Genomic DNA, 20,124 nt, shown 5'->3' with positions numbered 1-20,124 from the left:
CACGGGCTTCTTCAGTGGGTCAGGATAAAGGAAGGTTGCCATTGGCCTAAGCAGACTCCTCAGAGTCTGCAGAGAGAAACCACCCCAGAAGTATGAAGTGCAGATGGACGGCCTCAGTTTTCAAGGCTGCAATCATCCACTTACACAGCATTATCTTTAGATGCTATTTAGGATTCAGTGTTATGCAGGGAACGAGCAAATGGTCAGGGGCCATCCAAATGCCGTCTAGTTCCCGGCTTTGCCAAGCTGGCTTAATGCCGGAAGTTAAAATGAAGAGGAAAGGTATGGAGATGGCGGCTGAAAACCCAGTGAGGTTGCCCTTGCCCGCTCAGTGGAGTTTGTCCTCAGCGGTCAAGAATTCCAGCTCAGCTAAAGAATTCTGCTGGCTCTGAATGACGCTCTGGAGGGAGGTGGGGCGTAGCCCGCTCATCTCTCTGGGCTGGGCATAGGGGTGATGGCGGGAGGGGCTCCACCTTTGCGATGCCCTCAGCCATGCAAACCTACTGCACAGGACCAGTGTGGATGGGCCGAACCCCCACCAGGCCTTTAGGAATGGGCACAGCTCAGCTCAGGGAGAAGGTCTGAGCAGCTATCCACCTTGCCTGGCCCCACAGTCCTGGCTGACACTGGGGTGGGGGCTCATCTGCTTTGACTCCAGCTTGTTACCCTCAAGCCGCCACATGCCATTCTAGGCACTCTCCTGTCGTCCAGGCCTGCAAGTGGGACACGGGACTCCCAAGTGCCATCCGAGCTCCTCACTGTGTCTCTTCCTTTTCTTCTCCCACCTCCATTTCCTTCTGAAGGTGAAATGATCTCTTAATTCCTAACAGGCGAGGGAGCAAGAGAGGAAGAGGCTGGTTGCAGAGAGTGGGAAAAGCTGAAAGGGCATCTCTTGGTGTAGACCACAGAGAGAACACCCAGCATGGCAGCCAATCTTGGGCTCTGTAGGGGGGAGGCAGACTTTTTAAAATCCTTAGCCACGAACCAGATTGGAACATGACTCTCTTATGTTATTTATTTGGGCTAAATACATCTAAGCGATTAGCTGTATTGTACCACAGTCTGCTGTGTGCTGTTCATTAGGTGTCTGAAGACTATTTTCGCTTGTTTAATTACTGACTTCTGATTTGGTGAGCCGCCTTTTCAACAGGCCCACGAGTCACACTCAGAAGGCAGCTGATGCCCGAGTTATTGCCCTCTGTGGTCTCTGGAGATTTCTTGGTGTGTCTTAGGGATTCTGTTCCCCACTTGGATCCCAGCGCTCTGCCCAGCGTCTCACCGTGTTCTTTTCTGTGCACACGCTCACTCGGTAGGACAGTCTTCAGGGTGGGGGAACGTGGCACACGGCAACCCCAGGATTATTTCAACAATGAAGCAGCCCAGACTCCACATTCGTTCATGCACAGCGGACAAACAGCGTTCTCTGTGGTAAGCCCCCCTCACCTTTGGCACACTGCACTGTTTGACAGCAAGGGGCCAGAAGACGAAGGAGAACCAGAAATGTTTAAAATTAATCTTATTTTTATCATATGTGTGTCTAATGTACATGTGTACGGTATGTGCATGTGTATGTGATGAGCATGTGCAGGTGCTCATGGCATGGTGTCTGTATGTGTGCATGTGTGTGTGTGTGGGGGGGAGACACAGAGACACACATATATAGAGACTTTGTAAAGTCTGTTATCTCCCTCCACTTCTAATGGGTTCCAGGGATCACACTCATGTCTCCAGGCTGGAGCTGCAAGTGCCACCCCAGCCCCACCCCCCGCCCCCGCTGGGCCTCCTTGCCAGAACAGCAAGGGCTTTTCCCAATTTCCTCACGTGTTTAAATTATTATGATTCATGCACTAGGTATATAAGAAAAAAGAGCCAGAGTTAAACTTAAAGAATTTGCTGACCTCAACCCATAAAATCTAATTGGCTGCTCGTAAATGTGTCAGAAAAAGCCCGCATTCACCCTGTAGGGAAACCGTGATGGAAGATACTGCCAGGTTCTCAGCTGCCTTGACTGCCTTTCTGTCTAAGCAACTGGGAAGTTGTCAGTGGGGAAGGGGGACGCCTCACATTGGCCTGGTAACTTGTAAGAAGGCCATTTATCTGTGACTCTATCCAGATACCCAATATCAGGCCGTGTAACTAACTTGCACTGAATGGATTAGCGTTTGTCTCAATGGTGCTGGTGATTCATTGAGGTTCTCCAGGAGCTCAGCTGGATCCTAAGAGACAAGTCTGCAATCTCCATTTTAGCTCCAAAATTAAAAACATACATGGGAAATAATTTTTGAAAAAATAATTTATTCCTGATATATTTTATATATAATTCTTTTCCTAACCTAATCAGCATAATGAAAATTAGATTGTAAGACAGAAAACTGTGGATTTCAATGCATCTGAGATATTGATCGTATATTTTAATTAATGGCTTATTACATTGTATTATTGTAACCCTATAGCCATATTTGAAAGGTACAAACATGTAGGGATAATATTTTCAAGACACTGGGAAACAGGTTAAGGTATAGCAGACTGCAGTAATGATTTTGGTTCAATTCTGTCCCCATATCTTATTCCAAGCAAGACTGAGCTGTAAAGAATGCTCCTCAACCCAGAACCAGATAATAATAATGCAGACAATTACTCCACCTGGGTAGAATTTAAGAGTAATTTCCTGAGGCTCAGCCTTAGTGAGGGTTATGATTGCTGTGAAGAGACAGGATGACCACGGCAATGCTTATAAAGAAAACATTTAATTGGGGTGGCTTGCTTACAGTTCAGAGGTTCTGTCTATTATCATCACCGTAGGGAGTATGGCAGCATGCAGGCAGGCATGGTACTGGAGAAATAACTGAGTGTCCTACATCTTGTAGGCAACAGGAAGTCAACTGTCACACTTCGGGAAGCTTGAGCAAGAGAGACCGCAAAGCCCGCCCCCACAGTGACACACTTCCTCCAATAAGGCCACACCTCCTAACAGTGCCACTCCCTGTGGGCCATTTTCTTTTAAACCACCTCAGGCTCCATTATAAGAGCAAAAGAAGACAGTGCAAGGAGGGCTGGCCGGCCATGGGCTAAGGGGAAAAAGGACTGCTGCCCAGAGCCATTGCCTACCACCAGGTAAGTGAGTCATGTTATCCCAGATGATTCCAGAACTTTCCATTGTGTGACTTTACTATATGGATAAACTCTTAAACTTTTTAGACAGGTGGAAAAGCCAAATCAACCACAGACCAAATTCATACAATTTATTTGCAAATATCAATGTTTTATCAACTAAAAATAGGAGTTACTAGTACTGAACCCAAACTTAGATTTCTTCTGAAAACCCAGCCTAAGCTTTTATTTCAAACAAACAAACAAACAAAAACCACCTATGTCAACAAATATCTTACTAGATTTATAACATTTTTAAAAGAGTGTTGAAAAGGTAAGAGGAGTGTTTTAAACTATCCTTGGAAGAAACCCATTAAATTTTAAAAGGAAATTAATTTTGAAGATTTATCACATAATTGAACCCATAAAATGATGCTGTTTCAGCTCAGAACAGACCAGCACTAGGTACATTTACTCTTGCTTCAGAAAACTGCTGTAAATATCCACTCTCTGTTGTTCTGTATATTTATCCTCACCATGGAAATGATAATTCCTCCCTGTGTGTCTTGATGAGACCAAGTGAGGCAGTGGCAGGCTGTGTCAAATTAAAACAAGGACCAAATGACTGCTTAGGTCATTGCCTGGTGGTCACATTTCTCCACAATCCACTCTTTACTCTCTTTCCTAGACTGATTTACTCATATAAGATACTGAAGACCTTAATGCTTGGTACAGAGAAGATGGTACTGCTGTATGGTGGGTCTAAACCTAAGCTGGTTGGGGGAGACAGCTCAGAGCAGCGCCTGCTGCTTGAGTGGGAATTAAGTCTCCAGAAGTTAAAAGTAAGACCAAAGTCACAACCAGGTGGGTGGCGCTTGTTTGTAATCCCAGCACTGAGGAGACAGAGAGAGGAAGATCCAGCACAGCCTAATCTACAATCCTCAGGCCAATGAAAGGCCCTTCCCAAACCCCACAATCTCTCCAATGAATAAATAAGTAATTAATAATATAAAAAACTTCCAACCAAAACAAAACAAAATGACCCAATGTTAATGGTGCCTGAGGAAGAATGATACCCAAACTCGTCTTCTGTTCTTCATAAAAAAATGCACTCATGTGCAACCACACACACACACACACACACACACACACACACACACACACACACACACATGTACAAAAGCTCCTTTCTATCTTAAAGAAGTCAAAGTACAGCCTTTTCATCTGTTATCGAAATTTTTATTAGAAGGAAAAAAACAAATATACAATGAGCAACAACAAATTCCATTAAATATTAAGCATTTTAGCTATCAAAATTATTTAAACCATACACTTTGAGTGTTCCTGCATAGCAGAGACACAGTGATTCATAACCCACGCCGCCATGGGCTCGGGAGAGCCCAAACCACCAGGCGTGGGGCGGGACGGGGGTGAGCCCACACCGCAAGGCGCTAGTGGGAACTTTTTGGTATAAAAGTATCTAAAGTTACCTTCCAACAAACAGATCATTGATAAACAATATTGAATTATTATTGATTGACTCACGAATCTCCACCATGTGGTTGACTTGCTGTAATTCTGACTTGGTAAACTGAGTCAGCTCTCCTAAAACTTAGCAATCTTCATAAAATTATTTAAAACGGAATAAAAAACAGTTCCTGTTTCTATTGGCACAATAAAAAATCGACAGGTAAACAGGTTGTTTCATATAAAAAGCCAGTAGAAAGACATGTACAGAACATGCTCTCACGGAAGAGTCATGTGTCAGGGAGCTGATCAGCACAGGGCGCACCTGTTGTCACCCTCTGAGGGGGAAGTTTCCCTGTGTAACTCCCACAAGCTGCCCTTTCGGGTACGGGTAAGACACTGGATGCCTAGATGCAGACCTACTGTGTTTCTAAGGAACAACTACAGAAAAGATTACACTTGAAAACTTCTCTTAGTAAAAACAGACAAATCCAACAAGTCTCGGGTTGTTTTGCGTGCGCATGGCACCCATCTGTGAATGTCCACGAGGCACAGGGGAATTGTTCATGTCACACAGTGTGTTCCTCTGGTGTGAGGGTTATCAAGAGTAATGAAATACCAGAGGCATCCAGTTGGCGAGCAAGATGGGAAAAAAGAGAACAAAACGAACTGAAAACGTGGGAAGACTTTTCATCACTCAACATTGCAGGGGTTAATTTCTTCGAACAAGGTCTGTATACTTGCCCACAAGATCCGGGAAGTACTGACCAGCCAGGAAGGCACTTGGGAGAGAAGTGAGTGGTAAGGGCTGGATGGCTGACTGGCAGCTCTCACTGGAAGCATTCTCTACCTAGGCAGGCAACACCAGAGGCGGGAGGTCCGCTCCGCTGGTTGACTGTCAAACATGGCGAGGAAGGGGCCTTAAAAACGTTTATCTTGCTTTAATGGTCAAATTTCCCTGCAGAAGCCTTTCAGTTGTCGTCTTAAAAAATATATTAGGAGCTATTGATTTAAATCATGTGTCCTTCATTAAGTTAATACTAAAAAAAAGAGTATGAATGTATTCAATATATTTTTCAAAACATCCAAGCCACTTTATGAAAAAAACAAAAACAAAAAACAAAGCGAAAGATCTTAGCATAAAAATGTTGCATGTTATTAACAATTCCCTTGCGACTTCTGATGGTTTCACAGGTTACAGTGTGGGCTTTGGTATAAGATGCGAACGCAAGCAGCAAGGCCCTGGCTGCGAATGTCCGCAGCCAGAGCACTGTGGACGGAGCGTTGGATGGCACAGCGGAGCAGGAGGTCACCCGGCGGCAGGTCGCCCAGCCGGCTCTCCTAGTGCTTCGCATGCTTGTCCGGCGGCTCCAGCAAGAGGTTCATTAGAGTCGGAGTCGTGAAGAGGGGTCTTGCGCGAGAGCCTTCGTTTCTGTCTAGGTCTTCCACTAGGAGGGAGGAGGGCAGAGCGTCAACAGCGCAGCGGAGCGGTGGGAGGAGCAACATCGCCACCTGCTGCCCACCTGCTGCACAGCAGCGCCCAACACCGCTTCCGAGTCAGCATCATTGTAAACAGCTAAGAAAAACAATCAGCCCTTGTTAATACATCGATAAGTTATCATTTCATTCTGTGTCCCAGGTCAGTTCTGGCGACAGTTCAAGCCTTTCCATGGAATGACTGAGGAAATAACATTTACTCCCCACCTAAATTTACTTCCTAAATTACAATCTCCATTCCCACATTGTCTCTGTTTTGCCAATGACAATTTAGATTGTAAAACCTTGACAAAGTGGTCTTTATGTGTAATCTCAAATCCTTCCATGGACAGTTCTGAAAATATTGCTCTGTGTTTTAAAAACTTTAATTGCTGTGTAAGAAAATGGCTTCTAAAATTCTCCTCAAAAACAACATTCATTTTTACTCTATACATTTTAATTACAGAAGTAATAAACAGACTATTTTTCTGAGCGGGAATACACCATAACACAGCAAAAAGACAGCTAATTTCTCACATCTGATCTATAGCAAGTTTTTGTGTGTAGCTGAATCAACTAAAGGATTTTATCACGATCCAGAGGGTGGCCCACACCCAGACATAAGCTCCTGCGGCTTACAGGCTCAGTAGTAGATGTCACATTCTTAGAGGTCTTTGTTGAGGTCCTTGCATGGTTGAAAACCAAATACTACTAAAATTCAAGAAAAAGATAGGCGATCGTTTTTCTCTCCTTATCAAGGAAGGAATGAGGAAGGCCCTTTGCCAAGTGACACCAGGACTAAATAATCTCAACAGAGTAAGCCCAGAACCAGAGGCTGGCGGTCATGTGGACCAACACTTAGAAAACCTTCTGGAATAATTGGATCTATGTAGGAAGTCTTCATAAAACCGTTCTAAACCTAGGTTCACACACTTCACGGTAAGTAAATAAATCAGCGTTTATATTAACTTATAACTCAAGGATATATTTCGGACTCTCAAATGTGAGGGCCATATTGATATCCACACATTCCATTATTAATATATAGACAATCTGACATGAGTTAGTGTCAAAACCAAAAGGGCACTGGTTGATCCTGTGCTCTTTGGAGGGGCTTTTATAATCAGCCATGTAGTCCACCTCCACACACAGGGAAGAGCAGGCAAGGTGTATGGGCCCAGTTCATACTTTTCTGCATCATGTGAGGTTCAGACATGACCACAACAAACCAGCTTCTTTTCTAAGCCCTGGGGCTGGGGGGGGGGTGTGGAATTTCCAGTTTGAAACAAACACACCCTGATAGAAGGCCGCTGGTCTATTTCCTTAGAGTAAAATCTGAACAGACTGGCTTGCTTTCTTTCCTCACTGACAGTTGAACTCAGACCTTCTGCATAACGAAGTCACACAAAACACACATGTGTACTCACGAAAAGGGAAGTCCACAGGCCTTCTATATGTCTGGAACAGGAAACTCAGGCAAAAGGCAAGAGATGAGCGAGGCAGCCATTTCTGCTCCGTTCAGAATATTCTCGGGGTGGCCAAAGGTTCATAGGAATGAAAACGATTTTTCCAAACCTAGATTCGACCCCAATATGGGTCTCATTTCACTGAAGCAGACGGACCACTGGGCCTCAGGTTCACCTCACCTGTAGTGATGTTAGCTGCTGAACCCGTGAGACCCGCACCTCTGCATGCTTGTCATGGACTAACTCGCCCACTTGACATATGCTTTCTAGGGAACCAGGGTTACAAGTTGAATCACAGTTTTAGAGAGCTGTTCACCAGCCTAAACAGTACCTATAACCATAGCACCATATTTACAAATTTAGTACCATATGCTGGTCAACTACAAATCAATATTTTTATGGCTAATTGATTACATATTTATAGTGTTGTAAAAAATTGCCTGAATATCCTTTACAAATATACACTTATAAAAAAGAAAGGCTAGCAAAGTTATAAAAATTATTAAAACATTGTCAGCTACAAGTTTTTGCAGTTGGGACCACAGTCTATAAAGTAAGTTAGGCCACTGTCAATCAAACGCCTGACCCCTCAAATGGTACCAATTGCAACCTTTTCAGAAACAGCGTGGAATCTGCACACTGCTCCAAAGCAACGTTTTCACATTGCAATCAACCTAATTCACAAAACCCCTGCGTGGAGCCTTTCTACTCTGTCTGTCTCTGGGAAACCGGGTGCTTCTTGGTCAGAATCCTGTGCAGGCTGGGGGTTACAAAGTAAGGTTTCTCTGCAGATCCGTCATTTCTCTCCAGATCTTCACCTGTATCAGCAGCCAGGGCAGGGCAGAGGCCAGGAGCCACAGCAGAGCAAGGACCCAGAATTTTACAAATTGGAGAGTCGAACAGGGAGAAACCAGAGAAACCAGTGTTAGCATGTCAGAGATAAGGCCAACAGATGCAACGCTGGTGGAGGAGAAGGTGAGAACTGGCCTCCACCTGGAAGCACAGCCCCTGTATAGTCACACTGGCCCAGGGAGCTTCATCACCACGGTTATAAGGAAGCTCTTCCTGGGGTCTCCAAAGCGTCACCTTTCAACTCTGTGACTGTTCATTTCAGAAAGTAACCAGCTGCCACACATCACTAACTCCATGGAAGAGGTAAAACGAAGACTGAATTTCACAGCTCAAGTCTTTACTTTTGAGATGAGGTCTTGCTAGTTAGCCCAGGCTGGCCTGGAGTTGGCTATCCTCTTGTTTAGTCTCCACAGCACTGGGGTTAAAAGCTAAACTATTTTACTTAATTACTTATTTGTGTGGGTTCACATGTATGTGTGGTCACATATGCATGCATATGCATTCACATGGAAACCGGAGGTCAACCTCAGGCATCATTCCTCAGGAGCTGCCAACCTTCCTTTCTGAGATGATGTTCACAGGCCTGGGGATTGCCAGTTAGGCTGGGCTGGCTCATAAGCTCCAGGGATCCACTGTTCTGCCTCTCCAGAGCTGGGCTTACAAGCATTCACCACTATGCCCAACTTTTTACACGGGTTCTGGAGACTGAACTCAGATCTTCATGCTTCTGTGGCAAGCACGCTACTGACTGACCCATTTCATCAGTCCTGAAGTCATTAAAGTTATTTTATTAGTGTGTGTGTGTGTATGGGAGGTATGTGCACATGACTGCAGGTGTCCAGAGGCCAGAGGTGTCTGGTCTCCCTGGAGATCTAGTTATAGGAGGTTATAATTCACCCTTCATGAGAGCTGGGAGTCATTGAAAATCTAACTCCAATCTTCTGCAAGAGTGTATGTACATCAGTCCAGCTCCCTTTTCTTTTCTTTCTTTTACTTTTATTTTTTATTACGTTCATTTATTTATGTGTACGTGCATGTACACATGGGCTATGATTCATGCATGAAGGCGAGGAGACAACCTGAAGAAGTCAGTTCTCTTCTCCATAGGGGTGTGGTGGTTTAAATAGGTATGGTCCCCATAGACTCACAGGTTTGAACGCTTGGCCCGTAGGGAGTGGCACTATCAGGAGGTGTGGCCTTGTTGGAGTAGGTGTGGCCTTGTTGGAGTAAGTGTGTCTCTGGTGGGGAGGGCTTTGAGGTCTCATTTGCTCATTCTACACCCAGTGTGGGACACAGTCTCCTTCTGCTGCCTGTGGATCAAGATGTAGGACTCTCAGCTCCTCTCCAGCACCATGTCTGCCTGCATGCTGTCATGCTTCCCACCATGATGACAATGAACTAAAACTCTGAAACCGTAAGCCAGCCCCAGTTTTCTTTTATAAGAATTGCCATGGTCATGGCGTCTCTTCACAGCGATATCAACCCTGACTAAGACAGTGGGTCTTGCACTCAGGTCACCAAGCTTGCTAGCAAGTAAATTTACCAGCAGGGCCATCTTTTCAGATTGTTTCCTGTTTTCTTAAATAAAACAGAGGCCCTGGGCAAAGATTACACTCCCCAGTTCCACAGAAGCCAGACAAGCTCTCTAGTGCATAAAGTTTTCAGATTTCTTTGTTTATTGAAAATTGATTTTAAAATGCTTAGAAAAACTTCAGATCATGCTATTTTCCAGATTCTTCCTTCCTGACCTGCCATAAAGCTGCCAGTCTTCCACAAGGGACTTTCTCAGGAAATAGCCTCTGCCTGCCTCTCTGGAGACTCCATGTGACAGAGAGATCATCTCTCAGCCACATGGCTACTTGGCTCTTTTCTCTCACGTGCTGACCCTACCTCCTTCTGGTTTGCTAGAGATACAAGGAGGGAAGGCCAGGCTGAGATCTTACGGGATGTTTTAGGTGGGGGCTAATAGAAAGCATCCGCTCGGTACATGTAAGTTGTATGCCCTCCAGGGCATAGTGCTGGTGGCAAGAGCTCCAGGGAAGGCTTTTAATGCTGCATCTCTGTGCACGTTCCTAAGAGGCTTGTCTATGCACCGTGCTTCACTGTTTGCATTGACCCCACGTCTCTTCAAAACCTTTGCATCCTGACTTCACAAGAGTCCATATATATGAGTGTTCATTGAATTTCTACAGCCAACGTAGGGATAGAGCTTAGAGTACTTACTTAGCATGGCCAAGGGCCCAGGTTCAATCTCCAGAACCACCACCCTCACCATCATCATCACCAACCCCCCATCACCCCATCACCAATACCACCACCATCATCGTTCTCTAGCTCTCTCTCTCTCTCTCTCTCTCTCTCTCTCTCTCTCTCTCTCTCTCTCTCTCTCTCTCCTCTCTCTCTCTCTCTCTCTCTCTCTCTCTCTCTCTCTCTCTCTCTCTCTCTCTCTCTCTCTCATCCCCCCAAAGCAGAACTAAAGAGCATCTACAAGTAATGTCTCCTTCCAAATAAATGCTGCTTTGCATTTGAGGCTAGGTAACCATAAAGCCAGGTAGGCCACTGAATTTTTACCTCCTCGTCTTTGAGTTTTCCACAAACATACACACTGTATACTTACAGAAGCATATGAAAATGGTTTCAACACACATTGAATAGACACTGAAGAATCCATGAGCAACCAGGTAAGATCCAATCACGACAGTCTGTGAACAGAGAAGAGGACCAGCACATTGCTGACTTCACTCAGAACAATAATGCAACTGTAAAAAAAGGCAAGATAAGGAAGTGTTGGAGTACTCTGTACTGGGGACATCTGCAATATAGATACTTTTTATTTTATGATAATATGCTATCCTGAGATTTAAAAAAATGTACTTGCTCACAAGACCACCAATACTTCTAGTACCTACCTAAAGGATCTCGGCTTTGAGTTCCTGCACATCAAGGCAGTACAGTCTAAGAGTTAGGAGCATGTGCTACCTGGGTCCTCAAAGTTGCTCAGCCTCTCTGTGCCTTAGCTCTGACATTGGGAAAGAGAAGCATTCATGTCACGGGACTAGATCCAGCAGGACTTCACTCAGCTCTCTCCTAGTTGTCTGCCCATTCATCCCCAGTGACTGGGAGTGTGGACTACAAAAGACTCAGACGCTTCTCTGCATAGACATCCACTGCTTTCAGGGAGCCACTTCATCCAAGTTAGAGCCCATCTGGGGTCAGCTCCTGGCTAACAGTTGCTGACATGACTCACAAGACCCGCTTCTTTTCCAGAAGGTCCTGTCATTATATCTGGGGACACAGCAGTGTGGTGATGTATTATATCCCCCAATATTGTGCGAGTTCAAGGTCACACTGGAAACAGAGCCAGGTGTGGTAGTATATACCTTTAAACCCAGCACTAACCATAAAGATCTGGAGGCCTGTACAGACAGACAGGAAGTGACAGAGCTGGGCAGGAAGAGGAAGTGATGTAGCTGGATGGAGAGAGGAAATTAGATGGCAGAACAGAAAGGCATATAGGCGTGGGTGTACAGGAAGCGGGTCTCTTTGGAGACTGGAGTGTCGGTGAGGTGAGGTTGGCTGTGGCTTGTCCTATTCCTCTGATCTCTCAGTGTTCCACCCAAATATCTGGCTCTGGGTTTTTATTAATAGACTGTTTAGCAATTCGTCTTAGACAGCAGGAAGTGTATTGTGAGCTGGCTCCTGTGGCCCTGCCTAGCCCTCCTTACTTCCTCGTGAATGTAACTCATGGCAGCGCACCCCGCAAACCTCCTGCACTCAGCCTTATCACAGAGCAGTCCTTTCCACACCAAAGGCGGGAGACACAGATGGAGACCGCTTGCTGCTCCTGTCTGCTTCCTTCTGCTTTTCTTGTGCTCCTGTCTCTTAATAAATCACGACATAACTGATGCTGAGCTTCTGTAGACTGAACTGCTCCCCACGTTCTTACATTACAGTCCCCAATGTGATAGAACTGAAGAGAAAGGCAATGGGAAGTGCTGTGGGACATACGGGGTTACGATGGTAACAGCTTTATATAGAGATCGTGCCCTTCTACACAGAGGCTTGGTCTGTCAGCGGAACCAACCTCTGCTCAGCTGGCATCTCCCAGCCTTCCGATTGTGAGGAACACATTTCTGTTGCCAAAGCCTTCACCCTATGTTGTTTTTGTTACTGTGTCCCCAAGTGACTAAGTCGCCAGTTCTTACCAGGAGAGGTACCCAGTAGTAATTTAAAGTTGTTGGTCCTTCTATGATCCTTTGCAGTCTCTCTGTGAAGAGTAGGAAGGCCAGGACACCTACATTGAAAAAGCAAAACATGGATGTTATGCATTGAGAAAGGTTACCGAGATTTTTACAGCACAGCAGTTTCCAAACTCCTTACAGCTTTGAGTCCATGTAGGTACCAATACTCACCGACAATCCCAGAAACTAGAATTTTTCCCAGGAGTAATACAAAGTGTGTGACTTCATCTGTAACTGCGACTCTGAGCATCAAGGGGAAATAAGAAAGTATAATTCAGTGTTTGAACACACTCAGTGTTTGAAATCTGCATAAGGTAGAGACTCATGGGTTCAGTTTGCTATGTATTTGGTGAAATTTTATTTGGCAATTGTTAAATGCAAGAAAGAAATGAGTATGGAAGCCAGGCAAGAGGTTCTTACTTCTAATGAGGCCCACAGAAGAGGACATTGTAGGACCATGGGGTGATGAACAATGGAGATGTCTGGTTCTCTCTCTACTTCCTAAGGTGATGGACCAGCTTGACTCCATCTTAGGGATGGAAGCCATTTTGTTGTAAGGTCAGAGCAAGCTCATTTCTGTTTTCTGCAAAATTCCAGTTGATCATGCTTTAACCTGTTTCTAGAATTTGATAAGATGTTCTGCCAAATAATTTTGAAATGTTCAGCTAAATTCCTATGTAACCAAAATCCGTCTGGGAATCCCCCCCCCTTTGAGAAGCCCTAGCCCCGCAGTTTTCTGACTGTATAAACCCACCTTGTCCTGTGTTTGCTGCTACGTTTCTCAGACTTCACCTTAGGGTGATAGCCCTCCCTGACAGGAAATAAAGGTTGCTTAATTTGACCAAAGAATTTAAGTAATGGTCTTTACTGTCATTTGGTGGGAACAACAGACACTCTGGATCTTGAGTATGGTGAATTTGTTCTCTGATTCTGCGCACCCATTTCCCAACCATTTTGAGAGGAGAAAATGGGCACCAAGGAGATGCTAATGTAAGTCGCCTGAATAACTTCTTGAGCAGAAAGGACAATACAAATTATGTAGCCACCTAGGTAGATGAAGGGAGCTATAGCTTTGAGATATGAAAAGAAATGAATGTTGATTAAAATCTATCAAACTAAAGGGTAACACCCATGGCTGATAAGGCCAGCAGCAACCCGGGTAACTACAAGCAAAGGATGTCATGCCAAGTCTCACCAGATTGTCTATGGCCATTTTCAGCCTGATTACTTACTTCAAAATGTTTCTCATGAGCAGATAGAAAGCATCCTTTGTTGAATCACAGAAGTTTTTGCCATATAATGAAATCTGAAGATAATGATTGACACACTTGTTAGTAGCACAAACAAATAACATCCAGGACAATCCAGCTCACTGCCGTCTTCTACACTGACGACCCTGACTCCTTCCCAGCATTTGGGTTTGTGGGATGCCCAGGAGTTCTCTGTCCTCGACCCCACATACATTCAGGGTCATCAACACTGAGGGGCAGGCCTTTCCCTTAAGTCTCAGATGAGGGAGTCTATCTTTGAAACATTTGACTGTAGTAGTTATTCAGTGGGTTGAATAATGTCATTACATAAACAATTACTCCTAAGGAAAGCCAGTCCCTTCTACTATGAGAATTTACCGATTAAAAGGTTCAGCACTATCTCTCACTGATGGCAAATTAATTGAATCTTCAATCCATGATTATATGACCCCATCTCTAGCCCCTCCCTCACTGTGATGATAAGCAAGCATTGTAATTTTGCAGCTTCTGCATTTTGAGAGTTGTTTTTTTTTTTTCTGTCTACTATGTAAACAAAGCAACTCTTCAGAGGCTTCCACATTCTCACAGGAAACAAGACAGAGATTTGCCCAAGCGTTGCCGCCACTCACTCTTCCTTAACACAGGTTCATTAAAATGATTAATCCCTTCCTTAAACTTATGTAAATCCCTCTATTAGAAAAGCAGTTCCTTCTCTGAGGGAGCCAGGGACAACAGCTTTCCTCACATAGAATTGTCAGACACACAGCCCCACTTCAATCTGCTGCACTTTCAGTTTTATCATTTTGAAGTTTTATTACATTTATCTGTATATGTGGGCCAGTGTGTGTGTGTGTGTGTGTGTGTGTGTGTGTGTGTGTGTGTGTGTGTGTGTGTGTGTGCTCACTCTACAGCTTGCCTATGGAAGTCAGAGAAGAACTTTCAGGATTTGGTTCTCTCGTCCCACCCCGGGGACCGAGGGCTGGCTCAGCTTGTCGGGTGCGGCAGCAAACACCCTTGCCCTTAGAGCCATCTCTCTGGCCCTCTGGCATACTTTGGGAATTTCAACACAAATATCTCTCCTTAAATGAGATATCAAAGGTAATAACATCTCAAGAAAAGTGTAGCCCTGATTCACGTGTGGGAGTCACACACCCACATATCACAGTAACACATTCAATCACAAGATACTGGAATGCTCTCCAGGCATTAGGGTAGATGTGGGGTCAACAGGGCAAAGCAGGGCACCCTAAATAAACAGTAGACTGCTTACCATGATGTAGGCATTTCTGTTTAAAAACTTCACCAGCTTTTCCAAACACCAGAAACAGCACCGTAGGCAGCCCTGCAGGAACCTGGAAACTCTGTTCTCTTTCTCTGTGGGAGGGGTATTTAAGTTCGTTAGTGACTTTCAGCCTTCAGACCCAGAATGACAACACTGGACACAGGTTTAATTTTTTTTTGTGATGTATACCTAACTGACATTTTAGCCATTCTTCAGCGCACTATTTGGTGGTCTTAGCACATTTACAATGTTGTAAATCATTTCACTATCCATTTTCAGAATTTCTCATCAAATCAAACAGAAATTAATGCCCAATCAAAAATCACCCTTCTAAGTTCCTCTCGTATTTGTTCCCCATAGCTCATATTTTTCTTGATGGTAGGGCTGCCTTTTCTAGGAATCCTAAGTGTAATGATACCAAGAGGATTCTTTTTTCATCTGGCTTCTTCCACTTAGCATAATGCCTTCAGAACTGACCACTTCGCTTCTTTCTGTAACACTCACATTTCACTGTAGGTGTGTAATGCATTCCTTATCCTGTCCACGATTAGTGGACACGTGGGTGGCTCATCCCCTTTAACTATGGTAAATGCTGTTATCATGGATACTGGGCAGCACTGTAGAAGTCATTTTCTGGGTTACTATGAAACTTTATTTTTAGCATTTTACAGACTGCAGCTGTTCTCGTGGTGCCTATACTATGTAGCATTCGTAACGAAGGATCCAGCCTCTGTACAGCGCCACTCACAGCCCATTGGCAGGGGTTGCGCTGACGGCCATCCTAAGGGGTGTGAGGTGGCGTCAGAATGTGGTTTGGTTTGTAGGTCCGTGCATAATAACACTTCTCAGGCTTTGTTGAGCGTTCTTGTCTATATGAAAGGTCTTCTCAACACCTGGGGCTACCTTGAGCTTTCATGGTTTGTTACTGAGTGACAGGAGCTCTGTGTGTGTTCTGGACACGAGCCCACTCTCTGGCATATTATCTGCAACTATTTTCCTCTACTGTGTGGGTTATCTCTTGACTCTGGGTTCCTTTGATGCACAGATGTTTTTAATTTTCATGAAGTCCAATATACTTTTGCTTTCTTTATGCTTTTGGTGTGAAATCAAGAAATTGCCATCAAATCCAATGATATAAAGATTTCATTTTTATGTTTTTTTTCTTAAAGTATTATAGCATTTCCCCTTGTGTTTAGATTTTGATGCATTTTGGGTTAATTTTGTATTTGCTAAAAGTACAGGTCCAACTTCATGCAGCTACATTTGGGCACTCCAGTTTTTCTATCACCACTAAGCTGACAAACAGTATTAAATGGGAGAATTTATGTATAGGATCCACACGCTACCCCAGGTCTATATGTTCCCTCGATTGCCAAACCATCCTGCTTCAATGCTGTCATTTTATCTTAAGTCAGAAAATGTGAGCCCTCCAGCTCTTTTTCCTGCTTGATTATCTTTTCTGACACACTATCAGCGGAGCCTGTGTGTCTGTAGATTACATGTGTATGAAATGACACAGTATGAGGGGCCTGTGTGTCTGTAGATTACATGTGTATGAAATGACACAGTATGAGCGGGGCCTGTGTGTCTGTAGATTACATGTGCTGTGTATGAAATGACACACTATCAGCAGAGCCTGTGTGTCTGTAGATTACATGTGTATGAAATGACACACTGTGAACAAGACCTGTGTGTCTGTAGACCGCATGTGCTGTGTATGAAGAGTGATGTCACAGCTCACAGTTGTCTTAAGCCTGGCATACATGGAACTGGACATGTGACATTTCTACCATGCTCCTTCACATGTTAAGACAGAATTCCTCAGTTCCTCTTTGAAGTTTGCTTCTCCTGGCTTCCACAAGATCAACCATGAGGACACCAGACATGCTCCTTCCCACCATTACCATCCCTCATCTCGGTACCCAGGCCTTAGCAAGTCTAGGTGGTTGTTTCAGAATACATTCAAATCCCTACCACTTCTCTCCTCCCCACCCTGATCCGCACTAGTCACCAGGTCACCTTGCACCCCCGCCCATCCCACTGTGATCACAGAACTCTGTGATCAAGTCTGCAAGCTTACTTTTCAGTCGCCTGTCCAGGTATTCTACGATCACTTTAAACATCTGAACTGATGCAAGGATCAAAGATCCAAAGGCTAGAGAACCCGTGTGGTATCTAGGTGAAGACAAAACAGAATGGAAGGTGAAGTGTTGCTCTGCATGTACAGGGTGCCTCTTGAACAGTTTCAAACGGGATCCGCAGAAAGGAAGGGCTTGTTGTGGTCTCTTATTCAAATTCATAGAGGTTTCTACAGAAAGTCTGAAACCATTATCTGTCTTTTCTCTATGATCCATAATATGCTCTCCTGAAAGAGGACTTGGCCTGATCAGTGGGACACAAGTTAATTCCTTTGGTCTCCAGCTCTAGCCCTTCTCATCTCTGGTAACCTACGGGATTTAGGACATTGACTGGGGCCAGGGATTTCAAAGCTGTGCAACTAGAGGCAATGAGCATTGACAAATCTCAAATTTTATTTTTGATTTTTGTACTTTGCCATGGGAATTCACTAGCTAAGAACGGACACCAGGGCGCAAACTATAACTGAAGAAGAGCCGCAGGGTTTAGTGGTGGGCTTACCGTACTGCTCGTCCAAATGAGATGAAGAGCGGGTACTTGGGGATGTCCTCGGGTTTTCTCATGGCCCAGTAATAGGAGGCGAAGGCACCGGCGAGGGTACACTGACCCAGCGCAAGGACAAAGTTTATAAGCCAGAGAAAGGCAAAGAGGTTGTAGATCTGGAAGGTCATGATGTAACTGTGATACACACTCCTTCCGCCATAGAAAGCGAAGTTACATGATGCCCCGGGGCAGAGTTTGGGAATGTTAGTCTTAGGAAAAATCTGCACTCAGAAGAAAATAACAGAATATGGTATTAAATGTAGTTCTTGTCTTTCCTTGTGGTCCTCAACTGGATATTCTGTCTCTTTTCATTACTTTTGGTTGTTACTTCTCTGATCTATTAACTGACAGGATTCTTTAGAGTTCTGGAAAGGGCTCACTTTCACTGTGTGTGAGATCTCTCTTCCCACTGTACTTTTACATTTATTTGTGTTTTCGTCGCCACCCTAGCTTCTTGGGTTTACTACAGAGAAGCAAGCTCTGCTGCATTCAATACTTTCCTGAGGAGGCCCCCTTTTCTCTGTGTGCCGATTTCCCCTGTATCAGCTTCATGATGCGCTGTAGCGAAATTCTTTTACTCACCTCTGGGTCACAGATTTCATCTTCATATCTACATTTCCCTTCTGGGACCATAACTTTGAATATTGGTACCCCTGATGTAGCCAAGAAACTGAACAAACTTGATTAAGGAGAAACTATTTACTGTTAAATTGAAGATAAACAGACAAGGAAAATGATCTACAGACTGGAGAGATGAGCTTTAAACATCTTCTTCCCATGCTTTAACTATCCTCCTAGGAGGCTGATCCTGGTGCATGATGGGCCAGCTGCACCGAGAGGGCCCTGAAAAACCGGTGAGATATATCGGACACTTCTTAGGTTATTGACAAGAATATGCATCACAAAAGACAGATCTCTGTGACCCCTTTAGGGGGACATTAAATTTGATTGACAAATTTTAAGGCTTGGAGCCTAATCCAGTTACTTCTTTACATTGTTCCTTGTCTTCAGGAGGATGAAAAACCCTGGACAGGAGCTCTGGTCCTGAGCAACAAGGTGGGCCCTAGAGATAAAGAAATCTGTTGGGGGGGGGGGTTCAGGGAAGTGCAATCATGTGTATATATATATGTGTGTGTGTATACAGATTGCATACATGTATGCATATGAAAATGTCATAATGAAATCTATTACTTTGTGCACCAACTTAAAAAGATAACAGCAGAAGTCCTTTGCCAAAGGATACATGGCTGTCACGGCCCAATAGGAAATGCAGATTGACAGCAAGAAGAAAGTTAAAATCGGGTAGACTAACGTGCTGGGGATGTAACCAATGGCTCTGAAACGAAGCAAATAATTAATGTTCAAACGGAATCTGGATCAGACCTGTGCTTTTTCCTTAAATGTTTGTTATTTAAGAGCTAGATGTGGCCGGGCAGCGCACGCCTTTAATCCCAGCACTCAGGAGGCAGAGCCAGGCAGATCTCTGTGAGTTCGAGGTCAGCCTGGGCTACCAAGTGAGTTCCAGGAAAGGCGCAAAGCTCCGCAGAGAAACCCTGTCTCGAAAAAAAAAAAAAAAAAAAAAAAAAAAGAGCTAGATGCAAGCCTTAGAGTGGATTCCTGTAATAGCAGTAATAGTCACTGATAATTTTCTTCAGTGATCATGGAGCAAGTTCTGAGCTGGCTTTGGCATTCATTCATTCATTCATTCATTCATTCATTCATTCATTCATTCAAGTGGGGTGTCTCCCCTGCTGTGTTTGCCTCCTGCACAGGACTTCCAGTTCCCTCCCTGCTGACTGTCCAGCAGGTTTTGAAGGACCACAGTCCCGTGATTCCTTCCTCCGCTTAGATTCTTAGCTTCCTAAAGTGAGAGCAGGCCTTGTGTGCCTTCCGTTAAACCTGAGTGAGCAATCTGTGCGCTGCGTCCAGCTCAGCGTGGGCCTTTGCTGTAGGCACAGCGTGGGGAGCCTCTCCCCTAGGGTGTGGCTCACTCCATCTTAACAAAGTCGGACAGACCGTGCTCCTCTGCCCTGGGGAAGAGACGGTTGTGTTATCACCTCCCACAACACAGAAAGCCTTTAACCAGCCCGCAAGGACGTTTCCCAGGGGGCAGTTTGCAAAGCGCCCCCAGCTAGTCATCACTAGCAGCTTTTCAACAGACGCTATAGTCTGTGTCTCCAGATTGAACTCATCCCTGTTTGGTATTGCCGAGGAGAAATACCAAAGAAATCTCCCCATGTCAAATGCACCGTCACACACGCCTTTGCGGGTCTGTCTCGCTGCAGAGCTCTGCCTCTGTCCTTCTTGCACACTCTGAATCT

The 20,124-nt window shown here is 44.6% G+C and overlaps 1 protein-coding gene across 9 annotated transcripts in view; it reads right to left on the bottom strand.

Annotated features, from left to right (window-relative positions):
* Positions 1-5,691: 5,691 nt before the first annotated feature.
* Positions 5,692-20,124, bottom strand: part of Slc44a5 (solute carrier family 44 member 5) — a 290,304-nt gene continuing 275,871 nt past the window's right edge. For 7 of the 9 annotated variants that reach the window (XM_076575270.1, XM_042280176.2, XM_076575274.1 and 4 more), the window contains 10 exons: positions 19,047-19,139; positions 18,386-18,473; positions 17,762-18,024; positions 17,205-17,299; positions 15,113-15,216; positions 13,825-13,898; positions 12,764-12,834; positions 12,557-12,645; positions 10,969-11,053; positions 5,692-6,005 (listed from right to left, as the gene is read on the bottom strand). In XM_076575270.1, the coding sequence (XP_076431385.1) occupies positions 5,899-6,005; positions 10,969-11,053; positions 12,557-12,645; positions 12,764-12,834; positions 13,825-13,898; positions 15,113-15,216; positions 17,205-17,299; positions 17,762-18,024; positions 18,386-18,473; positions 19,047-19,139 (1,069 nt within the window). In that variant the 3' untranslated portion in view covers positions 5,692-5,898. Of the gene's footprint in view, positions 6,006-8,066; positions 8,318-10,968; positions 11,054-12,556; positions 12,646-12,763; positions 12,835-13,824; positions 13,899-15,112; positions 15,217-17,204; positions 17,300-17,761; positions 18,025-18,385; positions 18,474-19,046; positions 19,140-20,124 lie in introns of those variants that run through there. The other 2 variants (XM_076575269.1, XM_076575273.1) reach the window with 1 other exon arrangement.

This window comes from Peromyscus maniculatus, chromosome 6, assembly GCF_049852395.1.
Source record: "Peromyscus maniculatus bairdii isolate BWxNUB_F1_BW_parent chromosome 6, HU_Pman_BW_mat_3.1, whole genome shotgun sequence".
Classification (NCBI taxonomy): domain Eukaryota; kingdom Metazoa; phylum Chordata; class Mammalia; order Rodentia; family Cricetidae; genus Peromyscus; species Peromyscus maniculatus.
The sequence above is the reverse complement of the archived record's forward strand: the minus strand, read 5'-3'. Positions and strand labels throughout refer to the sequence as shown.